We start from the raw sequence: 22,792 nt of genomic DNA, 5'->3' as shown, positions 1-22,792 counted from the left end.
TTTCAATACTCCAGCACCCTCCTCTGTTTTCAGCACTCCAGCACCCTCCCCTGATTTCAATAGTCCAGCACCCTCCCCTGTTTTCAGTACTCCAGCACAACCCCCTGTTTTCAGTGATCCAGCACCCTCCCCTGTTTTAAATACTCCAGCACCCTCCCCTGTTTTAAATACTCCAGCACCCTCCCCTGTTTTCAGTACTCCAGCACCCTCCCCTCTTTTCAATACTCCAGCACACTTCCCCTGATTTCAATACTCCATCACCCTCCCCTGTTTTCAGTACTCCAGCACCCTCCCCTGTTTTCAATACTCCAGCACCCTCCCCTGTTTTCAGAACTCCAGCACCCTCCCCTGTTTTCAGTACTCCAGCACCCTCCCCTGTTTTCAGAACTCCAGCACCCTCCCCTGTTTTCAGTAATCCAGCACCCTCACATGTTTTCAGTACTCCAGCAACTTGGGAGGAAAACAGCACTGAGCCTTTTTCTAAAATGTTTTATGAGATTAGAGAACATATTGGGAGAGATCTTAGACCATTCCTCCATACAGAATATTTCCAGATCCTTGATATCCTTTGTCTGCGCTGATGGACTGCTCTCTTCAATTCAAACTGCATGTTTTCTATGGGGTTCCAGTCCAGAGACTAAGATAGCCATTGTGAAATGTTTATTTTGTGGTCAATTAACAATTTCTTTATGGATTTTGATGTGTGCTTGGGGTTATTGTATTGCTGGAAGATCCACTTGCGGCCAAGTTTCAGCCTCCTGGCAGAGGCAACCAAGTTTTTAACTAAAATGTCTTGGTAGATGGTAAAGTTCATGATGCCGTTGACCTTAACAAGCACCCCAGGACCAGTGGAAGCAAAATAGCCCCATAACATCAGATCCACCACCATTTTTAACAGTAGGGATGAGATATTTTCTGCATATGTATTGTTCTTTTGAAGGCCAAACCCAAATACCTAGTATAATTGGACCAAATTATCAGGAAATTCACCAGAAACAACCATTTCACAACTATTTATTTTTTTGAAATGCCCCCGGACCTAGAAGGGTGCTGACCCCGCAACTCTTGGTCTGCGCGCCTGTGTGTGTGTGTGTGTGTGTGTGTGTGTTTGTGTGTGAATTTGCACACCTGTGTGTGTGTGTGTGTGTGTGAGTCTGCACGCCTGTGTGTGTGTGTGTGTGTGTGTGTGTGTGTGTGTGTGTGTGTGTGTGAGAGTGTGTGTGTGTGTGTGTGTGTGTGTGAGAGAGAGTGTGTGTGTGTGTGTGTGTGAAAGTGTTTGTGCATGCATGTGTGTGTGTGTGTGTGTGTGTGTGTGTGTGTGTGTGTGTGTGTGTGTGTGTGTGTGTGTGTGTGTGTGTGTGTGAGTGTCTGCATGCCTGTGTGTGTGAGTCTGCACGGCTGTGTGTGTGTGTGTGTGTGTGTGTGTGTGTGTGTGTGTGTGTGTGTGTGTGTGTGTATCTGTGTGTGTGTGAGTCTGCGTGCCTGTATGTGTGTGTGTGTATGTGTCAGTGAGTCTGCACGCCTGTGTTTGTAGCATTATACTCAATGTATTCTATAGGGAACATCACCTGCTGGCTTTCTCCCTGTGTCTTCACTGGGCTCCTACGTGTTACACACCTGAGAGAAAAGAGAGTGCTAAACGGAGAGGGTCACAGAGAGAAAATGAAAGAATTTCACGCATTTGTCTTGTTCGTCTTCTATCTATCCCTTTTTGGGCTGGGGGAAGTGATATGCCATGGTCAATCATCCAGACACATAGTGAACACATCTCCAATCCACCAGGTCTCAGCTCTTCTCTCTCTCCTGAATCCCTGTCTGTCACCTGTCTCTGCTACTGCAGGGCAGGCTGTGGCCCACTGTTACTAGTTAAATCAGAGAGTGAGAGCAGTGGAACATGTCCAGATTAACTTGAGTAACATACAAGCATATTCCTGCTATCACACAACCACACTGAACGTGTCTCCCCATACATACAGTCACTGTACATACACACTGTACCAAGGTGTGCTTCTCTCTCTGTTCTTCTGATGCTGTTAAATTATCACCTATGAACATGTGAACCTGTAAGTCTCTCCGTGTGACCAACTCTGTCCCCCTCTCTCTCTCTCTCTCCCGTCCCCCTCTGCAGATGACGTGCCGCCCTACTTTAAGACGGAGCCGGTGCGGACCCAGTTGCACCTGGAGCTTAACAGGCTGGTGTTGACGTGCATGGCAGAGGGGAGCTGGCCCCTGGAGTTCAAATGGATCCGCAATGGCACCGAGCTCACACGCTTCTCACTGGAGTACAGGTGAGTCCTGCCACTATATACTGTAATTATCGCTATAGATCCATAATGTCACTGAGCTCACACACTTCTTACTGGAGTACAGGGAAGGTGTAGCCCACTATATACTGTAATTACCTCTATAGATCCACAATGGCACCGAGCTCACACACTTCTTACTGGAGTACAGGTGAGGTGTAGCCCACTATATACTGTAATTACCTCTATAGATCCACAATGGCACCGAGCTCACACACTTCTTACTGGAGTACAGGTGAGGTGTAGCCCACTATCTCCTCTCTTTAGCCCTGTCAGGCTCATATCCTCACTTCAGCCCTGTCAGGCTCCTTCTCTCTTCAGCCCTGTCAGGTTCCTCCTCTCTTCAGCTTTCCCCTGCTCCTCCTCTGTTCAGCCTCACATTTGCCGCAATGCCACTAACAACCTTTGAACTCCATCAGAGAGAGAGAGAGAGAGAGAGAGATAGATAGATAGAGAGAGAGCGAGCGATAGACAGATCTGTCTAGTTATCTATCTATCTATCTATCTATCTATCTATATATATATATATATATATATATATATATATAATCCTACAGTGTGCCATCACAGCAGCAAGATTTGTGAAATGTTGCCACGCAAAAAGGGCAACCAGTGGTGGACAAACACCATTGTAAATGCAACCTGATCGTGGACTACAGGGAAAAGGGGGGCCGAGCATGCCCCCATTCACGTCGACGGGTCTGTAGTGGAGCGGGCTGAGAGCTTCAAGTTCCTATGTGTCCACATCACTAACAAACTGTCATGGTCCAAACACACCAAGACAGTCGTGAAGAGGGCACGACAATGCCTATTCCCCTTCAGGAGACTGAAAAGATTTGGCATGGATCCTCAGATCCTCAAAAATATCTACAGCTGCACCATCGAGAGCATCCTGACTGGTTGCATCACCATAGCCCGTATATAGTGGGCTACATCCAGGCTCTGCTCTAGCCAGCCGCAACCGGGAGACCAATGGGGCGGCGCACAATTGGCCCAGCGTCGTCCAGGGTAGGGGAGGGAATGGCCGGCAGGGAGGTAGCTCAGTTGGTAGAGCATGGCGTTTGCAACGCCAGGGTTGTGGGTTCGATTCCCATGGGGTATGAAAATTTAAAAGAATAATGTATGCACTAACTGTAAGTCGCTCTGGATAAGAGCGTCTGCTAAATGACGTAAATGTAAATGTAATATGGCACCTGCTCAGCATCCGACCGCAAGGTGCTACAGAGGGTAGTGCGTACGGCCCAGTACATCACTGGGGCCAAGCTTCCTGCCATCCAGGACCTCTATACCAGGCGGTGTCCAGCCACCCTAGTCATAGACTGTTCTTTCTGCTACAGCACGGCAAGCGGAACCGGAGAGCCAAGTCTAGGTCCAAACGGCTCCTTAACAGCTTCTACCCTCAAGCCATTAGACTGCTAAACAGTTAATCGAATGGCTACCCAGAGTATTTGCAATGAACCCATTTTTTACGCTGCTGCTACTCGCTGTTTGTTATCTAAGCATATTAACTTTACCGATACCTATATGTACAGTACATTCGGGAAAGTATTCAGACCCTTTGACTTTTCCCATGTTTTGTTACGTTGCAGCCTTATTCTAAAATTGATTAAATAAAAAATTTTCGTCAACAATCTACACACAATACCCCATAATGACAAAGCGAAAACAGGTTTCTATAAATATTTGCAAATGTATTGAAAATACAAAACAGAAATACCTTATTTACATAAGTATTCAGACCCTTTGCTATGAGACCCGAAATTGAGCTCAGGTGCATCCTGTTTCCATTGATCATCCTTGAGATGTTTCTACAACTTGATTGGAGTCCACCTGTGGTAAATTCAATTGATTGGACATGATTTGGAAAGACACACCTGTGTATATAAGGTCCCACAGTTGACAATGTATGTCAGAGCAAAAACCAAGCCATGAGGTCGAAGGAATTGTCCGTAGAGCTCCGAGACAGGATTGTGTCGAGGTACAGATCTGGGGAAAGGTACCAAAAAAAGGCTTCCTATAGCTGGCCGCCCGGCCAAAATGAGCAATCGGGGGAGAAGGGCCTTGGTCAGGGAGGTGACCAAGAACCCGATGGTCACTCTGACAGAGCTCCAGAGTTCCTCTGTGGAGATGGGAGAACCTTCCAGAAGGACAACCATCTCTGCAGGACTCTGCCAATCAGGCATTTATGATAGAGTGGCCAGACGGAAGCCACTCCTCAGTAAAAGGCACAAGACAGCCCACTTGGAGTTTGCCAAAAGACACCTAAAGAACTCTCAGACAATGAGAAACAATATTCTCTGGTCTGATGAAACCCAGATTAAACTCTTTGGCCTGAATGCCAAGCGTCACGTCTGGAGGAAACCTGGCACCATCCCTACGGTGAAGCATGGTGGTGGCAGCATCATGCTGTGGGGATGTTTTTCAGCTGCAGGGACTGGGAGACTAGTCAGGATTGAGGGAAAGATGAAAACAGCAAAGTACAGAGAGATCCTTGATGAAAACCTGCTCCAGAGCGCTCAGGACCTCAGACTGAGTTGAAGGTTCACCTTCCGACAAGATAACGACGCTAAGCACAAAGCCAAGACAACGCAGGAGTGGCTTCGGGACAAGTCTCTGAATGTCCTTGAGTGGCCCAGCCAGAGCCCTGACTTGAACCCGATCGAACATCTCTAGAGAGACCTGAAAATAGCTGTGCAGCTACGCTCCCCATCCAATCTGACAAAGTTTGAGAGGATCTGCAGAGAAGAATGGGAGAAACTCTCCAAATACAGGTGTGCCAAGCTTGTAGCATCATACCCTAGAAGACTCGAGGCTGTAATTGCTGCCAAAGGTGCTTCAACAAAGTACTGAGTAAAGGGTCTGAATACTTATGTAAATGTGATATTTCCATTTTGTATTTGTAATACATTTTCACAAAAAAATTACAACCAGTTTGTGTTTTGTCCTTATGGGGTATTGTGTGTAGATTGATGAGGGGAAAAAAAAACATTTAATCCGTTCTGGAATAAGGCTGTAATGCAACAAAATATGGAAAAAAGTCAAGGGGTCTGAATACCTTCTGAATGCACTGTACATACAGTATTTCCTCAATTACCTCGACTAACCTGTGCCCCCGCACATTGACTCAACATTGATTCAACTACTTGCACATTGTTACAACATTACCAGTAATATAACCTCTTTCAAAATGTTTGTGAGTGTAATGTTTACTGTTAATTTCTGATTGTTTATTTCCCTTTTGTTTCTTATCTATTTCACTTGCTTTGGCAATGTAAACAAATGTTTACCATGCTAATAAAGCTGTTTGAATTGAATTGAATTGAGAGCGCGAGAGAGGGGGAGGGGACGGGGGGGGTGGAGCGACAGTAGAGAGAGAGAGAGAGAGGGAGTGCTCAACAACCAAGAATTCACAAAATGGGACAAACACCAAATTGAGACTCTGCATGATGACAATTCTGCAAAAATATCCTCTGTGTACAACACCAAATAATGCATGCAGAGCAGAATTAGGCTGATACCCACTAATTAACAAAATCCAGAAAAGAGCCATTAAATTCTATAACCACTTAAAAGGCCTCCTGTAGCTCAGTTGGTAGAGCATGGCGCTTGCAATGCCAGGGTTGTGGCTTCGATTCCCAGGGGGGCCAGTATGAAAAATGTATGCACTCACTAACTGTAAGTCGCTCTGGATAAGAGTGTCTGCTAAATGACCTAAATGTAAAAGGAAGCGATTCCCAAACGATCCATAACAAAGCCATCACCTACAGAAAGCCGAACTTGGAGAAGAGTCGCCTAAGCAAGCTGGTCCTGGGGCTCTGTTCACAAACAGATCCCCCAGGACAGCAACACAATTAGACCCAACCAAATCATGAGAAAACGAAAAGAGAATTACTTGACACATTGGAAAGAATTAACAGAGCAAACTAGAATGCTATTTGGCCCTAAACAGAGAGTACACAGTGGCAGAATGACTGACCCAAACATAAGGAAGCTTTGACTATGTACAGACTCAGTGAGCATAGCCTTGTTATTGAGAAAGGCCGCCGTAGGCAGACCTGGCTCTCAAGAGAAGACAGGCTATGTGCGCACTGCCCACAAAATGAGGTGGAAACAGAGCTGCACTTCCTAACCTCCTGCCAAATATATGACCATATTAGAGACACATATTTCCCTCAGATCCACAAACAATTCGAAAACAAACCCAATTTTGATAAACTCCCTCATCTACTGCGTGAAATACCAGTGTGCAATCACAGCAGCAACATTTGTTACCTGTTGCCACAAGAAAAGGGCAACCAGTGAAGAACAAACACCATTGTAAATACAACCCATATTTATGTTTATTGATTTTCCCATTTGTACTTTAATTATTTGCACATCATTACAACACTATATATAGATATAATATGACATTTGAAATGTCTTTATTATTTTGGATCTTCTGAGTGTAATGTTTACTGTTACTTTCTATTGTTTATTTCACTTTTGTTTACTATCTACTTCAGTTGGTTTGGCAATGTTAACATATGTTTCCCATGCCAATAAACCCCTTAAATTGAATTGAATTGAAATAAAAATTGAATTGAATTGAATTGAGAGAGAGAGAGAGAGAGATAGTGTTAACTGGGAGATCTTAATTTACATTTTAGTCATTTAGCAAGCACTGGTCTTATCTCTGGAAGTGGTGTGTGTGTGTGTGTGTGTGTGTGTGTGTGTGTGTGTGTGTGTGCTCGTACGGAGGTGTAAATGGAACGTAAGGGCAATGAGAGATGATGACTGACACAAACATGTCTGTCACATCCCAAACTGGACTGAGTGTTCGTGTGTGTGTGTGCATGTGTGCATGTGTAATGCGTGTGATAGAAGGAGTCAGGTGCAGGAGAGTAATACACATCCAAATAGTTTATTCCGTCGATAAACAGTTGCGCAAGCATGTGACAACAAAACTCAGGCACAGGGGAAATATCTACCCTGGCCAAACCACAAGGTAAGGGTAGCTCAACCGAGCTACACACAGCTCACAAAAAAAAAAAAATCACCCACACAGACAAGGAAGCAGAGGGAACACATACAATGACTAATTGGGGATAAGGACCAGGTGTGTGTGATTAATTAGACAAGACAAGTGGAGTGATGATAAATGGATCGGCAGCAGCTAGTAAGCCGGTGACGACGAACGCCGAAACCTGCCCGAACAAGGAGGGGAGGCAGCCTCGGCGGAAGTCGTGACAGCATGTGTGTTTGTGTATGTGTCCTATTTCAGAGGTGAACAAAGGTCAGCGTTCAACGTTGTCTCAGCTGTTGATGGAGCTGCTGCTTGCTGTTCTCTGCTGCTCTATCCCTCAGGGAGATAAGAACTCAGACAGATCACACAAGACTATCAGTCAAGACATCAGGACTAATTTACAGACAGACCACACAACAGTAACAGTCAGGGTCAGGGCATCAGGACCAACGTGTGTAGTGGTCCCCCATTCCTCATGATGTCCTCCCCAGTAACTTGTGAGTGGCGGTGGGAAGTGGGAGGGTCAACATCAGCCTTATGGTAATGAGGTTTTGGAAGGTCTCTGGTGATCAACGCTGTTTTAAAGACTGATACACACCAGGATGCTCAACCTTCTGTCCTCAGGCTGCTGATCAATATTGGTGTGTGTTTGTGTGGGTGTGTGTGCCTGTGTGTGTCTGTGTGTGTGTCTGTGTGTTTGTGTGAAATTTTGAGAAAGTTAAAGTCATCAGAGCGATGGAGGGAGGATGGAGGATGAGGAGAGCGATGCAGGGAGCAGTTAAGACATCTGGCCTCCTTGCCTCTTAACTCCCCTCCACTTTATATATCAGAAAGAAGCAGTAAATTCACATACAGACACGCTTCCTTAAGAGCCTCTCTAACCCTCTGTAACCCTCTGTAACCATCTTTAACCCTCTCCGCTCTACTCTTGTCTGGCCCTTCCTCTCCTCCTCTGAGTTAAAACCAGTAATCGTCTTCGAGCCTCGGCCCATCACCGAGCATCCATCTTTTTTTATTAAAAGCCACAATGTCATGTCGGCTCTGAACAAATTCACATGAGTTCAATCCAATAATGTTCCTTGTGTAGAGTGGTAGGGGGTAGGGGACGAGCTGGGCTTGCTAAGTAGAAGGAGTAGTGTGTTATTAGTCATTACCTTTACTACTGTAACTTGTCAACAGTAAGGGAATAGACCAGCGATTAGTCCCAGATTACATCCTATTCCCTACATAGTGCACTACTTTTGACCAGATCCCTATTTGGGACGCAGCCTAGGGCAGTGGGCTCAAGCCACTGTAGTGTGTAGTGTCGTACTATTGCTATAGTGCTTCATAAGCTTTACATATCCCTCTTTGTCTGTCCAAAAGCTTGCAAAGTCCAACCCAGGGGACAAAACAATACAGAAATATGGTGGACAGGAAGTATGAGGAGGACAGGGGGGTATGGGGAGGACAGGGAAGTATGGGGAGGACAGGGAAAATATCCAGTATGTTGGACTTTTAAGCTCAGGCTATGTCACGATCGTTGAGAGACGGGTCAGACCAAGGTGCAGCGTGAAAAGCGTACATGTTTATTTAACTCAATAAACATAAATAAAACAAGAAACAACGTAACGTGAAGTCCTCAGGCTATACACATACAAGCCTAACACGGAACAAGATCCCACCACTAAGGTAGGCAAACAGGCTACTTAAGTGTGATCCCCAATCAGAGACAATGAGTGACAGCTGTCTCTGATTGGGAATCACACCCGGCCAAACATAGAAACACCACATCTAGATCCTAAACATAGAAATTCTAACATAGATCCTCACGCCCTGACCAAACCAACTAAAGACAACCGTCCTCTCAAGGCCAGGGCGTGACAGGCTAATATTCTCTATATTACTGTATTGTCCACAGTCAAGTAACCACAGTCATGTCAGTCTAGAGGCGTACACAATATAGATGTACAGAAAAGCAGAGAAACTCATCAGCCCTCGCACATTGTGTTGCAATGGCAGTGGCATCTTGTCCTGAGCTAATTGAATAATGCATTGTTACATAGTGAGAGCATGATTCCTTTTCAGCTGATAGTGTCAGATGCCAGAGATGGACCACGTTTTGTGTGGGTAGAGAACATTTCCTTATTTTCCTTGAGCAAACAAGCAAATAGTTTGACTGTGAATAGTTTGGGTGAATAGTTGCGTTGCTGTGTGGAGTAGAGAGCTGGGAGGTCCTGACCTAAGTAGCACAACTAGCATCCTGAGCAGTCTCTCTACAGTACAATACTAATGTATTCTGTTCTATAACTGAAAACAATTATTTTACTCTCAAAATTCTTACTGCCCCCCCAAACACAATACATTTACCCTCTCTCTCTCTCTCTCTCTCTCTCTCTCTCTCTCTCTCTCTCTCTCTCTCTCTCTCTCTCTCTCTCTCTCTCTCTCTCTCTCTCTCTCTCTCTCTTTCTCTGTCTCTCTGTCGCTCTCTCTCTCTGTCTCTCTCAATTTCAATTTCAATTTCAATTTAAGGGCTTTATTGGCATGGGAAACGTATGTTAACATTGCCAAAGCAAGTGAAGTAGACAATAAACAAAAGTGAAATGAACAATTAAAAATGAACAGTAAACATAACACTAACAAAAGTTCCAAAAGAATAAAGAAACTTCAAATGTCATATTATGTCTATATACAGTGTTGTAACGATGTGCAAATAGTTAAAGTACAAAAGGGAAAATAAATAAACATAAATATGGATTGTATTTACAATGGTGTTTGTTCTTCACTGGTTGCCATTTTCTTGTGGCAACAGGTCACAAATCTTGCTGCTGTGATGGCACACTGTGGTATTTCACTCAATAGACATGGGAGTTTATCAAAATTGGATTTGTTTTTCGAATTATTTGTGAGTATGTGTAATCTGAGGGAAAAAAAGTGGATAAAAAAGAATAATCCCCACATCAATCTACACACAATACCCCATAATGACAAAGTGAATACTTATGTAAATGTGATATTTTATTTTTTATTTGTAATACATTTCTAAAAACCTGTTTTTGCTTTGTCATTATGGGGTATTGTGTGCAGATTGATGAGGATAAAATAAAACAATCTAATCCATTTTAGAATAAGGCTCAAATGTAACAAAATGTGGAAAAAGTTAAGGGGTCTGAATACTTTCCAAATGCACTGTATGTGTCTCTAATTTGGTCATACATTTGGCAGGAGGTTAGGAAGTGCAGCTCAGTTTCCACCTCATTTTGTGGGAAGTGCAAATAGCCTGTCTTCTCTTGAGAGCCAGGTCTGCCTATGGCGGCCTTTCTCAATAGCAAGGCTATGCTCACTGAGTCTGTACCTAGTCAAAGTTTTCCTTAATTTTGGGTCAGTCACAGTGGTCAGGTATTCTGCCACTGTGTACTCTCTGTTTAGGGCCAAATAGCATTCTCTGTTTTTTTGTTAATTCTTTCCAAAGTGTCATGTAATTGTCTTTTTGTTTTCTCATGATTTGGTTGGGTCTAATTGTGTTGCTGTCCTGGGGCTCTGTGGGGTCTGTTTGTGTTTGTGAACAGAGCCCCAGGACCAGCTTGCCTAGGGGACTCTTCTCCAGGTTCATCTCTCTGTAGGTGATGGTTTTGTTATGTAAGGTTTGGGAATCGCTTCCTTTTAGGTGGTTGGAGAAATTAATTTCTCTTTTCTGGATTTTGATAATTAGCGGGGATCGGCCTAATTCTGCTCTGCATGCATTATTTGGTGTTTTATGTTGTACGCTGACTATATTTTTACAGAATTCTGCATGCAGCATCTCAATTGGATGTTTGTCGCATTTTGTGAATTCTTGGTTGGTGAGCGGACCCCAGACATCACAACCATAAAGGTCAATGGGTTCTATAACTGATTCAAGTATTTTTTACCAGATCCTAATTGGTATGTCAAATGTTATGTTCTTTTTGATGGCATAGAAGGCCCTTCTTGCCTTGTCTCTCAGATCGTTCACAGCTTTGTGTAAGTTACCTGTTGCGCTGATGTTTAGGCCGAGGTATGTTTAGTTTTCTGTGTGCTCTAGGTCAATGGTGCCTAGATGGAATTTGTACTTGTGGTTCTGGCAACTGGACCTTTTTTGGAACACCGCTATTTTTGGCTTACTGAGAATCACTGTCAGGGCCCAGGTCTGACAGAATCTGGGCATAAGATCTAAGTATTGCTGTAGGCCCTCCTTGGTTGGTGACAGAAGCAGCAGATCATCAGCAAACAGCAGACATTTTACTTCAGATTCTAGTAGGGTGAGGCCAGGTGTTTCAGACTGTTCTAGTGACCTCTCCAATTCATTGATATATATATATATATATATATATATATATATATATATATATATATATATATATATATATATATATATATGTTGAAGAATTTGGGGCTTAAGCTACTTCCCCGTCTCACCCCACGGCCCTGTGGAAAGAAATGTGTATGTTTTTTGCCAAGTTTTGCCAAGTTTAACCGCACATTGTTTGTGTACATGGATTTTATAATGTCGTATGTTTTTCCCCCAACCCCACTTTCCATCAATTTGTATAGCAGACCCTCATACCAAATTAAGTCAAAATATTTTTTGAAATCAACAAAGCATGAGAAGACTTTGCCTTTGTTTTGGTTTGTTTGTCAATTAGGATGTGCAGGGTGAATACGTGGTGTGTCGTACGATAATTTGGAAAAAAGCCAATTTGACATTTAATCAGTACATTGTTTTTACTGAGGAAATGTACAATTCTTCTGTTAATGATAATGCAGAGGATTTTCCCAAGGTTGCTGTTGACGCATATAGCCAATTGGAATTTGTGGTCTGTATATTTTATCATTTAATTTAGGATACCATCAACCCCACAGGCCTTTTTTGGTTGGAGGGATTGTATTTTGCCCTGTAGTTCACTCAATATAATTGGAGAATCCAGTGGGTTCTGGTAGTCTTTAATAGTTGACTCTAAGATTTGTATTTGATCATGTATATGTTTTTGCTGTTTGTTGTTTGTTAAAGAGCCAAAGAGATTGGAGAAGTGGTTTATCCACACATCTCCATTTTGGATAGATAACTCTTTGTGTTGTTGTTTATTTAGTGTTTTCCGATTTTCCCAGAAGTGGTGAGATTCTATGGATTCTTCAATTATGTTGAGCTGATTTCTGACTGGCTTTTTCCGTAGTGTATTTCCGTATTGTTTTAGGGATTCACCATAGTGAAGGCGTAGTCTCAGGTTTTCTGGGTCTCCATGTTTTTAGTTGGATAGGTTTCTCAATTTCTTTCATAGGTTTTTGCATTCTTCATTAAACCATTTGTCATTGTTGTTAATTTTCTTAGGTTGTCTACTTGAAATTTTAGATTTGATAGGGAAGCAGAGACGTCAAATTTACTGTTTAGGTTTTCTACTGCCAAGTTTACACCTTCACTATTACAGTGAAACGTAATGTCCAGGAAGTTGTCTAAAAGAGATTGAATTTGTTGTTGCCTAATTGTTTTTTGGTAGGTTTCCAAACTACTTTCCTTGCATCTATAGTATTTCTTAATATAATTCAGTTTCTTTGGCTTTGATGCCTCATGATTTTTGTATTTTTCAGTTCAAGTAGACTGTGATTTTGCTGTGATCTGATAGGAGTGTCAGTGGGCTGACTGTGAACGCTCTGAGAGACTCTGGGTTGAGGTCAGTGATAAAGTAGTCTACAGTACTACTTCCAAGAGATGAGCTATAGGTGTACCTACCGTAGGAGTCCCCTCGAAGCATACCATTGACTGTGTACATGCCCAGTGTGCGACAGAGCTGCAGGAGTTGTGACCCATTTTAGTTGGTTACGTTGTCGTAGTTGTGCCTAGGAGGGAATATGGTGTAGGGAATGCTGTCACCTCCAGGTAGGTGTTTGTCCCCCTGTGTGCTGAGGGTGTCAGGTTATTGTCAAGTTCTGGCATTTAGGTCACCACAGACTAGTACATGATTTCCCCCTCCAGGATGTCTTCATTAAAGTATGGGGATTCTAGTTGGGGGATATAGGTAGCACAAATGAGGAAATGTTTCTCTGTTTACATAATTTATTTTAGAATTTCTAGCCGAATGTAAAATGTTCCTGTTTTGATATTTTTAATAGAGTGAGTTAGGTCTGCTCTATATCAAATTAGCATACCCCATGAGTCCCTTCCCTGTTTCACACCTGGTCGTTTGGTGGATTGGACTACCAGCTCTCTGTAACCTAGAGACAACCAGTGGGTCCATCTCCTCTATACCATGTTTCTTGTAGGATGACAATGTCTGTATTTCTAATTTATTTGGTAAAGTAAAGGTTCCTGCTCTTTAGGCCAAAGGCAGATGACCTCAGGCCTTGGATTTTCCAGGATGAGATAGTGAAGGTTTTGTGTTCCATAAAGTGTCCAATGTTAGTCATCTGGTTTGGCCTCAGACCAGTAAGTGTGAGCAGAGCCTGCTGAGCATCTGGTATATGCCATTGATTTGGGCTAGTGTAAGAATGGGGGTTGGGCCTGTTTGCCTGGAGGGCTATCAGGGTGGCTGACGGGGGGGTGCTCAGAGGGGGTTGGATCCCCTGGGCTTGGGGTTCTTCATTTGTATGTCCTGCTGTGATATCAGGGCTATGGTCAGGGTCTGGGGTGGACTGTTCTGCTGTGGTGTCGAGACTTTGGTCAGGATCTGAGGTGGGCTGTTCTGCTGGTTTCTCTGTGGGGGTGGCCAGCTCTCTAATGGGTTGTTCTCTTTCACACATCATCTTTCTCACCTTCTCCTCCAGCACTCTCACCTCCTCCTCTAGTGCTCTGTTCTTCTCCTCCAGAACTCTCACCTTCTCCTCTAGTGCTATGTTCTTCTCCTCCAGAACTCTCACCTTCTCCTCTAGTGCTCTGTTTTTCTCCTCCAGCACTCTCACCTACTCCTCTAGTGCTATGTTCTTCTCCTCCAGCACTCTCACCTTCTCTTGTAGTGCTCTGTTCTTCTCCTCCAGAACTCTCACCTTCTCCTCTAGTGCTCTGTTCTTCTCCTGCCGCTGGGCATTCTTCTTCCGCTCCTGCTCTTTCTCCTGTTTGTATTTGTATTTATTAAGGATCCCCATTAGTTCCTGCCAAGGCAGCAGCTACTCTTCCTGGGGTCCGTCAAAATTAAGGCATTTATAAAATTTAAAAAACATAACAATACATTCATAACAGATTTCACAACACCCTAAGTGTGTGCCCTCAGGCCCCTACTCCAATACCACACATCTACAACACAAAATCCATGTGTATGTGTGTGTATAGTGCGTATGTTATCGTGTGTGTATGCATGTGCCTTTGCCTATGTTTGTTTGCTTCACAGTCCCGCTGCTCCATAAGGTGTATTTTAATAATTTTTTAAAAATCTGATTCTACTGCTGGCATCAGTTACCTGATGTGGAATAGAGTTCCATGTAGTCATGGCTCTATGTAGTACTGTGCGCCTCCCATAGTCTGTTCTGGACTTGGGGACTGTGAAGAGACCTCTGGTGGCATGTCTTGTGGGGTATGCATGGTGTCTGAGCTGTGTGCTAGTCATTTAAACAGAGAGCTCAGTGCTTTCAACATGTCAATACCTCTCACAAATAGTGATGAAGTCAAACTCTCCTCCACTTTGAGCCAGGAGAGATTGACATGCATATTATTCATGTTTGATCTCTGTGTACATCCAAGGGCCAGCTGTGCTGCCCTGTTCTGAGCCAATTGCAATTTTGCAAAGTCACTCTTTGTGGCATCTGACCACACGACTGAACAGTAGTCCAGGTGCGACAAAACTAGAGCCTGTAAGACCTGCCTCGTTGATAGTGCTGTTAAGAAGGTAGAGTAGTGCTTTATTTTGGACATACTTTTCCCCACCTTAGCTACTGTTGTATCAATACGTTTTAACCATGGTAGTTTTCAATCCAGGGTTACTCCAAGCAGTTTAGTTACCTCATCTTGCTCAATTTCCTCATTATTTATTTTAAGATTTAGTTGAGGTTTAGGGTTTAGTGAATGATTTGTCCCAAATACAATGCTTTTAAATGTTGAACTATTTAGGAATAATTTGTTCCTTGCAACCCATTCTGAAACTAACTGCAGCTCTTTGTTAAGTGTTGCAGTCATTTCAGTTGCTGTAGTAGCATGTCGTTAGTAAAGATTGAAAAAAGTAAGGGGCCTAGACAGCTGCCCTGGGGAATTCCTGATTCTACCTGGATTTTGTTGGAGAGGCTTCCATTAAAGAACACCCTATGTGTTCTGTTAGACAGGTAACTCTTTATCAACAATATAGCAGGGGGTGTAAAGCCATAACACATATGTTTTTCCAGCAGCGGACTATGATCGATGATGTAGAAAGCTGCACTGAAGACTAATAAAACAGCCTCCACAATCATTTTATCATCAATTTCTCTCAGCCAATCATCTGTAATTTGTGTAAGTGCTGTGCTTGTTGAATGTCCTTCCCTATATGTGTGCTGAAAGTATGTTGTCAATTTGTTTACTGTAAAAAAAAGCATTGTATCTGGTCAAATAAAACGTTTTCAAAAACGTTACTAAGGGTTGTTAACAGGCTGATTGGTCGGCTATTTGAGCCAGTAAAGGGGGCTTTACTATTCTTAGGTAGCGGAATGACTTTTTCTTCCCTCCAGAACTGAGGGCACACACTTTCTAGTAAGCTTAAATTGAAGATATGGCAAATAGGAGTGGCAATATTGTCCGCTATTATCCTCATTTATTTTCCATCCAAGTTGTCAGACCCTGTCGGTAGTTGGCAATATCAGTCGGTTTTGTGATGAATGAGCCATCTGATTCAATGATGATCGAGCTGAATTTGCCTTTTTTTCCAAAATTTCATTGAAGGTGCTCCAAAGCTTTTTCCTATCATTCTTTATGTCATTTATCTTTGTTTCATAGTATAATTTCTTCTTCTTTTTATTCAGTTTAGTCACATGATTTCTCAATTTACAATACGTTTGCCAATCGGTTGTGCAGCCAGACTTATTTGCCATTCCTTTTGCCTCATCCCTCTCAACCATACCATTTTTCAATTCCTCATCAATCCACGGGAATGTAATAGTTTCTACAGTCATTTTCTTAATGGGTGCATGCTTATTAGTAACTGGGATAAGCAATTTAAATGTGTCAAGAGCCTCCTGAGCCTCCTGAGTGGCGCAGTGGTCTAAGGTGCTGCATCGCAGTGCTAACTGTGCCACTAGAGATCCTGGTTCGGATCCAGGCTCTGTTGCAGCCGGCCGCGACCGGGAGACTCATGGGTGGCGCACAATTGGCCCAGCGTCGTCCAGGGTAGGGGAGGGAATGGCCGGCAGGGCTGTAGCTCAGTTGATAGAGCATGGCGTTTGCAACGCCAGGGTTGTGGGTTCGATTCCCATGGGGGGCCAGTATAAAAAAAATAAAAATAAAATAACTGTAAGTCGCTCTGGATAAGAGCGTCTGCTAAATGACGTAAATGTAAGAGCAACGTCTGTTTGCTCCTCATTACACACCACGGACCAACAAATATTATTTACATCAACAACATAGGAATCACTGCAAAATGTCTTGCATGAACTCTTATACACTATATCAGGCCCAGCCTTTGGAACTTTGGTTTTCCTAGATATAGCTACTATATTGTGATCACTACATCCGATGGATCTGGATACTGCTTTCAAGCCCATTTCTGCAGCATTAGTAAAGATGTGATCAATACATGTTGATGATTTCATTCCTGTGCTGTTTGTAACTACCCTGGTAGGTTGACTGATAACCTGAACCAGGTTGCAGGCACTGGTTACAGTTTGAAGCTTTTTCTTGAGTGGGCAGCTTGATGAAAGTCAGTCAATACTTAAATCACCCAGAAAATATACCTCTCTGTTGATATCACATACATTATCAAGCACTTCACACATGTTATCCAGATACTGACTGTTAGCACTTGGTGGTCTATAGCAGCTTCCCACCAGAATGGGCTTTAGGTGAGGCAGATGAACCTGTAGCCATAGTAATTCAACAGTATTTAACATGAGATCCTCTCTAATCTTTACAGGAATGTGGTTCTGAATATAAACAACAACACCTCAATCACAAGCATTTCTGTATTTTCTGTAAATGTTATAACCTTGTATTGCTTCCACTGTATCAAAGGTATTGTCTAAGAGAGTTTCTGAGATAGTCAGAATATGAATGTCATCTGTTACTAGCCAGTTATTAATTACATGAACCTTGTTTCTTAAGCTTCATATGTTAACGTGGGCTATTTTGAGCATTTGTCTGGGATGCTTGCTTGTTTTCATTGCTTTACTGGGAAGCTTAGCAGAAGTAGATATTATCATGTTATTTATGTTAGTGCAGGGTGAGCTGCACACAGTGGACTTCCTACTAGGGCACACCGCTTCAGTGCTAACAGCATAAATCTGGTTCATAGAAACATGATTGCTGCATACAATAGCTGTAGGATCAGCAGAGGCATTCAGGGCAGTTAGAGGGACATAAATTAGGTTACTTACATTGTGTCTACCAATACCCCTGGTATAATGTACATTTGCTAAACCATTATGATGATTCAGAGACACAATGGTAGGGATTAACTGAGCTGGGCTTGGGTCACTGAAAAGTCATTGTCTCAACGCAGCCTTATAATGCTGTGAAAGGATCCAGGACCCCAAATGATTTGGATGGATCCCATCCTCCTTATAAAACGTGTTTTGTTTCCAAAAGGTATTGAAATTGTCAACAATTCATGCATAAAAAATAAATAATAATAGAATAGCATTGCAAATTTTGTAAAGTTAGTGTGGGAGAGGTGAAAAAATTATTGTTATCGATCAATAATAACAAACATCCTGGCATTGACAACTTAGATAGAAAGCTACTGAGGATGGTATCTGACTCTATAGCCACTCCTATCTGTCATATATTTAATCTGAGTGTCACGCCCTGACTTATGGGACTCTTGTATGTTGAGTCAGGGTGTGGATATCTATGTTAGTATTTCTATGTTTGCATTCTATGTTGTGTGTTTCTATGTTTGGCCGGGTGTGATTCCCAATCAGAGGCAGCTGTCGCTCGTTGTCTCTGATTGGGGATCATACTTAAGTAGCCTGTTGGCACTCATTAGTTGTGGGATCTTGTTCCGTGTGGAGGCTTGTTTTGTGTTTAGCCGTAGGACTTCACGTTTCGTTGGTTTGTTTTGTTCGTGTGTTTATTTTGGATAATAAACATGTACGCATTTCACGCTGCGCCTTGGTCTGACCCGTCCTTCAACGTGCGTGACACTGAGCCTAGAGGAAAGTCTTTGTACTCAGGCCTGGAGGGAATCCAATGGAATTCCGCTACCCAAGAATGGTAAAGCGGCCTTTACTGGTTCTAAAAGCAGACCTATAAGCTTGCTGACAGCTCTTAGCAAACTGTTTGAAAAAATTGTGTTGACCAAATACAGTGCCATTTCTCTGTAAACAAATTAACAGACTTTCAGCATGCTTATAGGGAAGAAGAAATTGAGAATAAGAAGATTGTGGGAGCTGTACTGCTAGGTTTCAGTGCAGTCTTTGATATTATTGACCATAACCTGTTGTTGAAAAAATATACAGTATGTGTTATGGCTTTTCAAACTCTGCCATATCGTGGTTTCAGAGCTATCTATCTAATAGAACTCAAAGGGTTTTCTTTAATGGAAGCTTTTCTAATGTCAAACATGTAAAGTATGGTGTACCACAGGGCAGCTCTCTAGGCCCTCTACTCTTTTATATCTTTACCAATGACCTGCCACTGGCATTAAACAAAGCATGTGTGTCCATGTATGCTGATGATTCAACCATATACGCATCAGAAACCACAGCTAATGAAGTCACTGAAACCCTTAACAAAGAGTTGCAATCTGTTTTGGAATGGGTGGCCAGTAATAAACTGGTCCTGAATATCTCTAAAACGAAGAGCATTGTATTTGGTACAAATCATTCCCTAAGTTATAGACCTCAGCTGAATCTGGTAATGAATGGTGTGGCTGTTGAACAAGTTGAGGAGACTAAATTACTTGAAGTTACCTTAGATTGTAAACTGTCATGGTCAAAACATAGAGATTCAATGGTTGTAAAGATGAGGAGAGGTCTGTCCGTAATAAAGAGATGCTCTGCTTTTTTGACACCACACGCCAAAAAGCAATTTCTGCAGGCTATAGTTTTGTGTAATCTTGATTATTGTCCAGTCGTGTGGTCCAGTGCTGCAAGGAAATACCTTGTTAAGCTGCAGCTGGCCCAAAACAGAGCGGAACATCTTGCTCTTCATTGTAATCAGAGGGCTGATATAAATACTATGCATGCCAGTCTCCCTTGGCTAAGAGTTGAGGAGAGACTGACTGCATCAGTTCTTATTTTTATAAGAAACATTAATGTGTTGAAAATCACAAATTGTTTGCATAGTCAACTTACACACAGCTCTGACACACACTTACCCCACCAGACATGCCACCAGGGATCTTTTCACAGTCCCCAAATCCAGAACAAATTCAAGAAAGCATACAGTATTATATAGAGCCATTATAGCATGGAACTCCGTTCCATCTCATATTGCTCAAATAAACAGCAAACCTGGTTTCAAAAAACAGATAAAGCAACACCTCACAGCACAATGCCTCTCTCCTATTAGACCTACACTACCGGTCAAAAGTTTTAGAACACCTTTATTTTTACTATTTTCTACATTACAGAATAATAGTGAAGACATCAAAACTATGAAATAACACATATGGAATCATGTAGTAACCAAATAAATGTTAAACAAATCCAAATATATTTTATATTTGAGATTCTTCAAATAGCCACCCTTGGCCTTGATGACAGCTTTGCACACTCTTGGTATTCTCTCAACCAGATTCATGAGGTAGTCAGCTGGAATGCATTTCAATTAACAGGTGTGCCTTCTTAAAAGTTAATTTGTGGAATTCCTTTCCTTCTTAATGCATTTGAGCCAATCAGTTGTGTTGTGACAAGGTATGGGGGGTATACAGAAGATAGCCCTATTTTGTAAAGGACCAAGTCCATATTATGGCAAGAACAGCTCAAATAAGCAAAGATAAATGACAGTCCATCATCTATCTATCTATCTATCTATCTATCTATCTATCTATCTATCTATCTATCTATCTATCTATCTATCTATCTATCTATCTATCTATCTATCTATCTATCTATCTATCTATCTATCTATCTATCTATCTATCTATCTATCTATCTATCTATCTATCTATCTATCTATCTATCTATCTATCTATCTAATCTATCTATCTCTCGCTCTCTCGCTCTCTCGCTCTCACTGAATTCAATTACATTTAAGGGCTTTATCGACATGGGAAATGTATGTTAACATTGCCAAAGCAAGTGAAGTAGATAGTAAACAAAAGTGAAATAAACAATAAATATTAACAGTAAAAATTACACTCAGAAGTTCCAAAAGAATTAAGACATTTCAAATGTCATATTATGTCTATATACAGTGTTGTAACAATGTGCAAATAGTTAAAGTACAAATGGGAAAATAAATAAACAAAAATATGGATTGTATTTAGAATGGTGTTTGTTCTTCACTGGTTGCCCTTTTCTTGTGGCAACAGGTCACAAATATTGCTGCTGTGATGGCTCCCAGTAGATAAGGGAGTTTAGCAAAATTGGGTTTGTTTTTGAATTTGTTGTGGATCTCTATAACCTGAGGGAAATATGTGTCTCTAATATGGTCATACATTTGGCAGGAGGTTAGGAAGTGCAGCTCAGTTTCCACCTCATTTTGTGGGCAGTGTGCACATAGCCTGACTTCTCGTGAGAGCCAGGTCTGCCTACGGCGGCCTTTCTCAATAGCAAGGCTATGCTCACTGAGTCTGTACATAGTTAAAGCTTTGCTTAAGTTTGGGTCAGTCATAGTGGTCAGGTATTCTGCCACTGTGTACTCTCTGTTTAGGGCCAAATAGCATTCAAGTTTGCTTAGTTTTTTTGTTAATTCTTTCCAATGTGTCAAGTATTCTCTTTTTGTTTTCTCATGATTTGGTTGGGTCTAATTGTGTTGTGGTTGTTGTCCTGGGGCTCTGTGGGGTCTGTTTGTGTTTGTGAAGAGAGCCACAGGACCAGCTTACTTAGGGGACTCTTCTCCAAGTTCATATCTATGTAGGTGATGGCTTTGTTATTGAAGGTTTGGGAATCGCTTCCTTTTAAGTGGTTATAGAATTCAACAGCTCTTTTCTGGATTTTGATCATTAGCGGGTATCGGCCTAATTCTGCTCTGCATGCATTACTTGTTTTTTTCCGTTGTACACAGAGGATATTTTTGCAGAACTCTGCATGCAGAGTCTCAATTTGGTGTTTTTCCCATTTTGTGAATTCTTGGTTGGTGAGCGGACTCCAGACCTCACAACCATAAAGGGCAATGGGTTCTATAACTGATTCAAGTATTTTTAGCCAGATCCTAATTGGTATGTCGAATTTTATGTTCCTTTTGATGGCATAGAAGGCCCTTCTTGCCTTGTCTCTCAGATCGTTCACAGCTTTGTGGAAGTTATATGTGGTGCTGATGTTTAGGCAGAGGTATGTATAGTTTGTTGTGTGCTCTAGGGCAACGTTGTCTAGATGAATTTGTATTTGTGGTCCTGGCAACTAGACCTTTTTTGGAACACCTCTCTCTCTCTCTCTCTCTGTCTCTCTCTGTCTCTCTCTCTCTCTCTCTCTCTCTCTCTCTCTCTCTCTCTCTCTCTCTCTCTCTCTCTCTCTCTCTCTCTCTCTCTCTCTCTCTCTCTCTCTCTCTCTCTCTCTCTCTCTCTCTCTCTCTCTCTCTCTCTCTCTGTCTCTCTCTCTCTCTCTCTCTCTCTCTCTGGTGTATTAGAGTGTCAGAGAGTGTATGGAGTTAGTCGAGGTAATTGAGGTAATATGTACATGTAGGTAGAGTTAAAGTGACTATGCATAGATAATAAACAGAGAGTAGTAGCAGCGTAAAAGAGGGGGTAGAATCTGTTAAGAAGCCTTTTGGATCTAGACTTGGCGCTCCGGTACCGCTTGCCATGCGGTAGCAGAGAGAACAGTCTATGACTATGGTGGTTGGAGACTTTTACCATTTTTAGGGCCTTCCTCTGACACCGCCTGGTATAGTGGTCCTGGATGGCAGGAAGCTTGGCCCAGTACATCACTACCCTGTGCGGTCGGAGGCCGAGCAGTTGCCATACCAGGCAGTGATGCAACCAGTCAGGATGCTCTCGATGGTTTAGCTGTAGAACATTTTGAGGATCTGAGGACCCATGCCAAATATTTTCAGTCTCCTGAGGGGGAATAGGCTTTGTCGCGCCCTCTTCACAACTGTCTTGTTGTGTTTGGACCATGATAGTTTGTTGGTGATGTGGACACCAAGGAACTTGAAGCTCTCAACCTGCTCCATTACAGCCCCATCAATGAGAGTGGGGGCGTGCTTGGTCCTTCTTTTCCTGTAGTCCACATTCATCTCCTTTGTCTTGATCACGTTGAGGGAGAGGTTGTTATC

The 22,792-nt window shown here is 42.4% G+C and overlaps 1 protein-coding gene across 1 annotated transcript in view; it reads left to right on the top strand.

Annotated features, from left to right (window-relative positions):
• The first annotated feature begins 2,144 nt into the window (after positions 1-2,144).
• LOC121577743 (protein sidekick-2-like) overlaps positions 2,145-22,792 on the top strand; it is a 242,162-nt gene continuing 221,514 nt past the window's right edge. Inside the window, exon 1 of the mRNA XM_045207986.1 lies at positions 2,145-2,288. Within this exon, the coding sequence (XP_045063921.1) occupies positions 2,209-2,288 (80 nt within the window). The 5' untranslated portion in view covers positions 2,145-2,208. The remainder of the gene's footprint in view (positions 2,289-22,792) is intronic.

The sequence above is a fragment of the Coregonus clupeaformis genome, chromosome 1 (assembly GCF_020615455.1).
Source record: "Coregonus clupeaformis isolate EN_2021a chromosome 1, ASM2061545v1, whole genome shotgun sequence".
Taxonomy (NCBI): Eukaryota; Metazoa; Chordata; class Actinopteri; order Salmoniformes; family Salmonidae; genus Coregonus; species Coregonus clupeaformis.
This window is presented reverse-complemented; position numbering and strand designations above follow the sequence as displayed.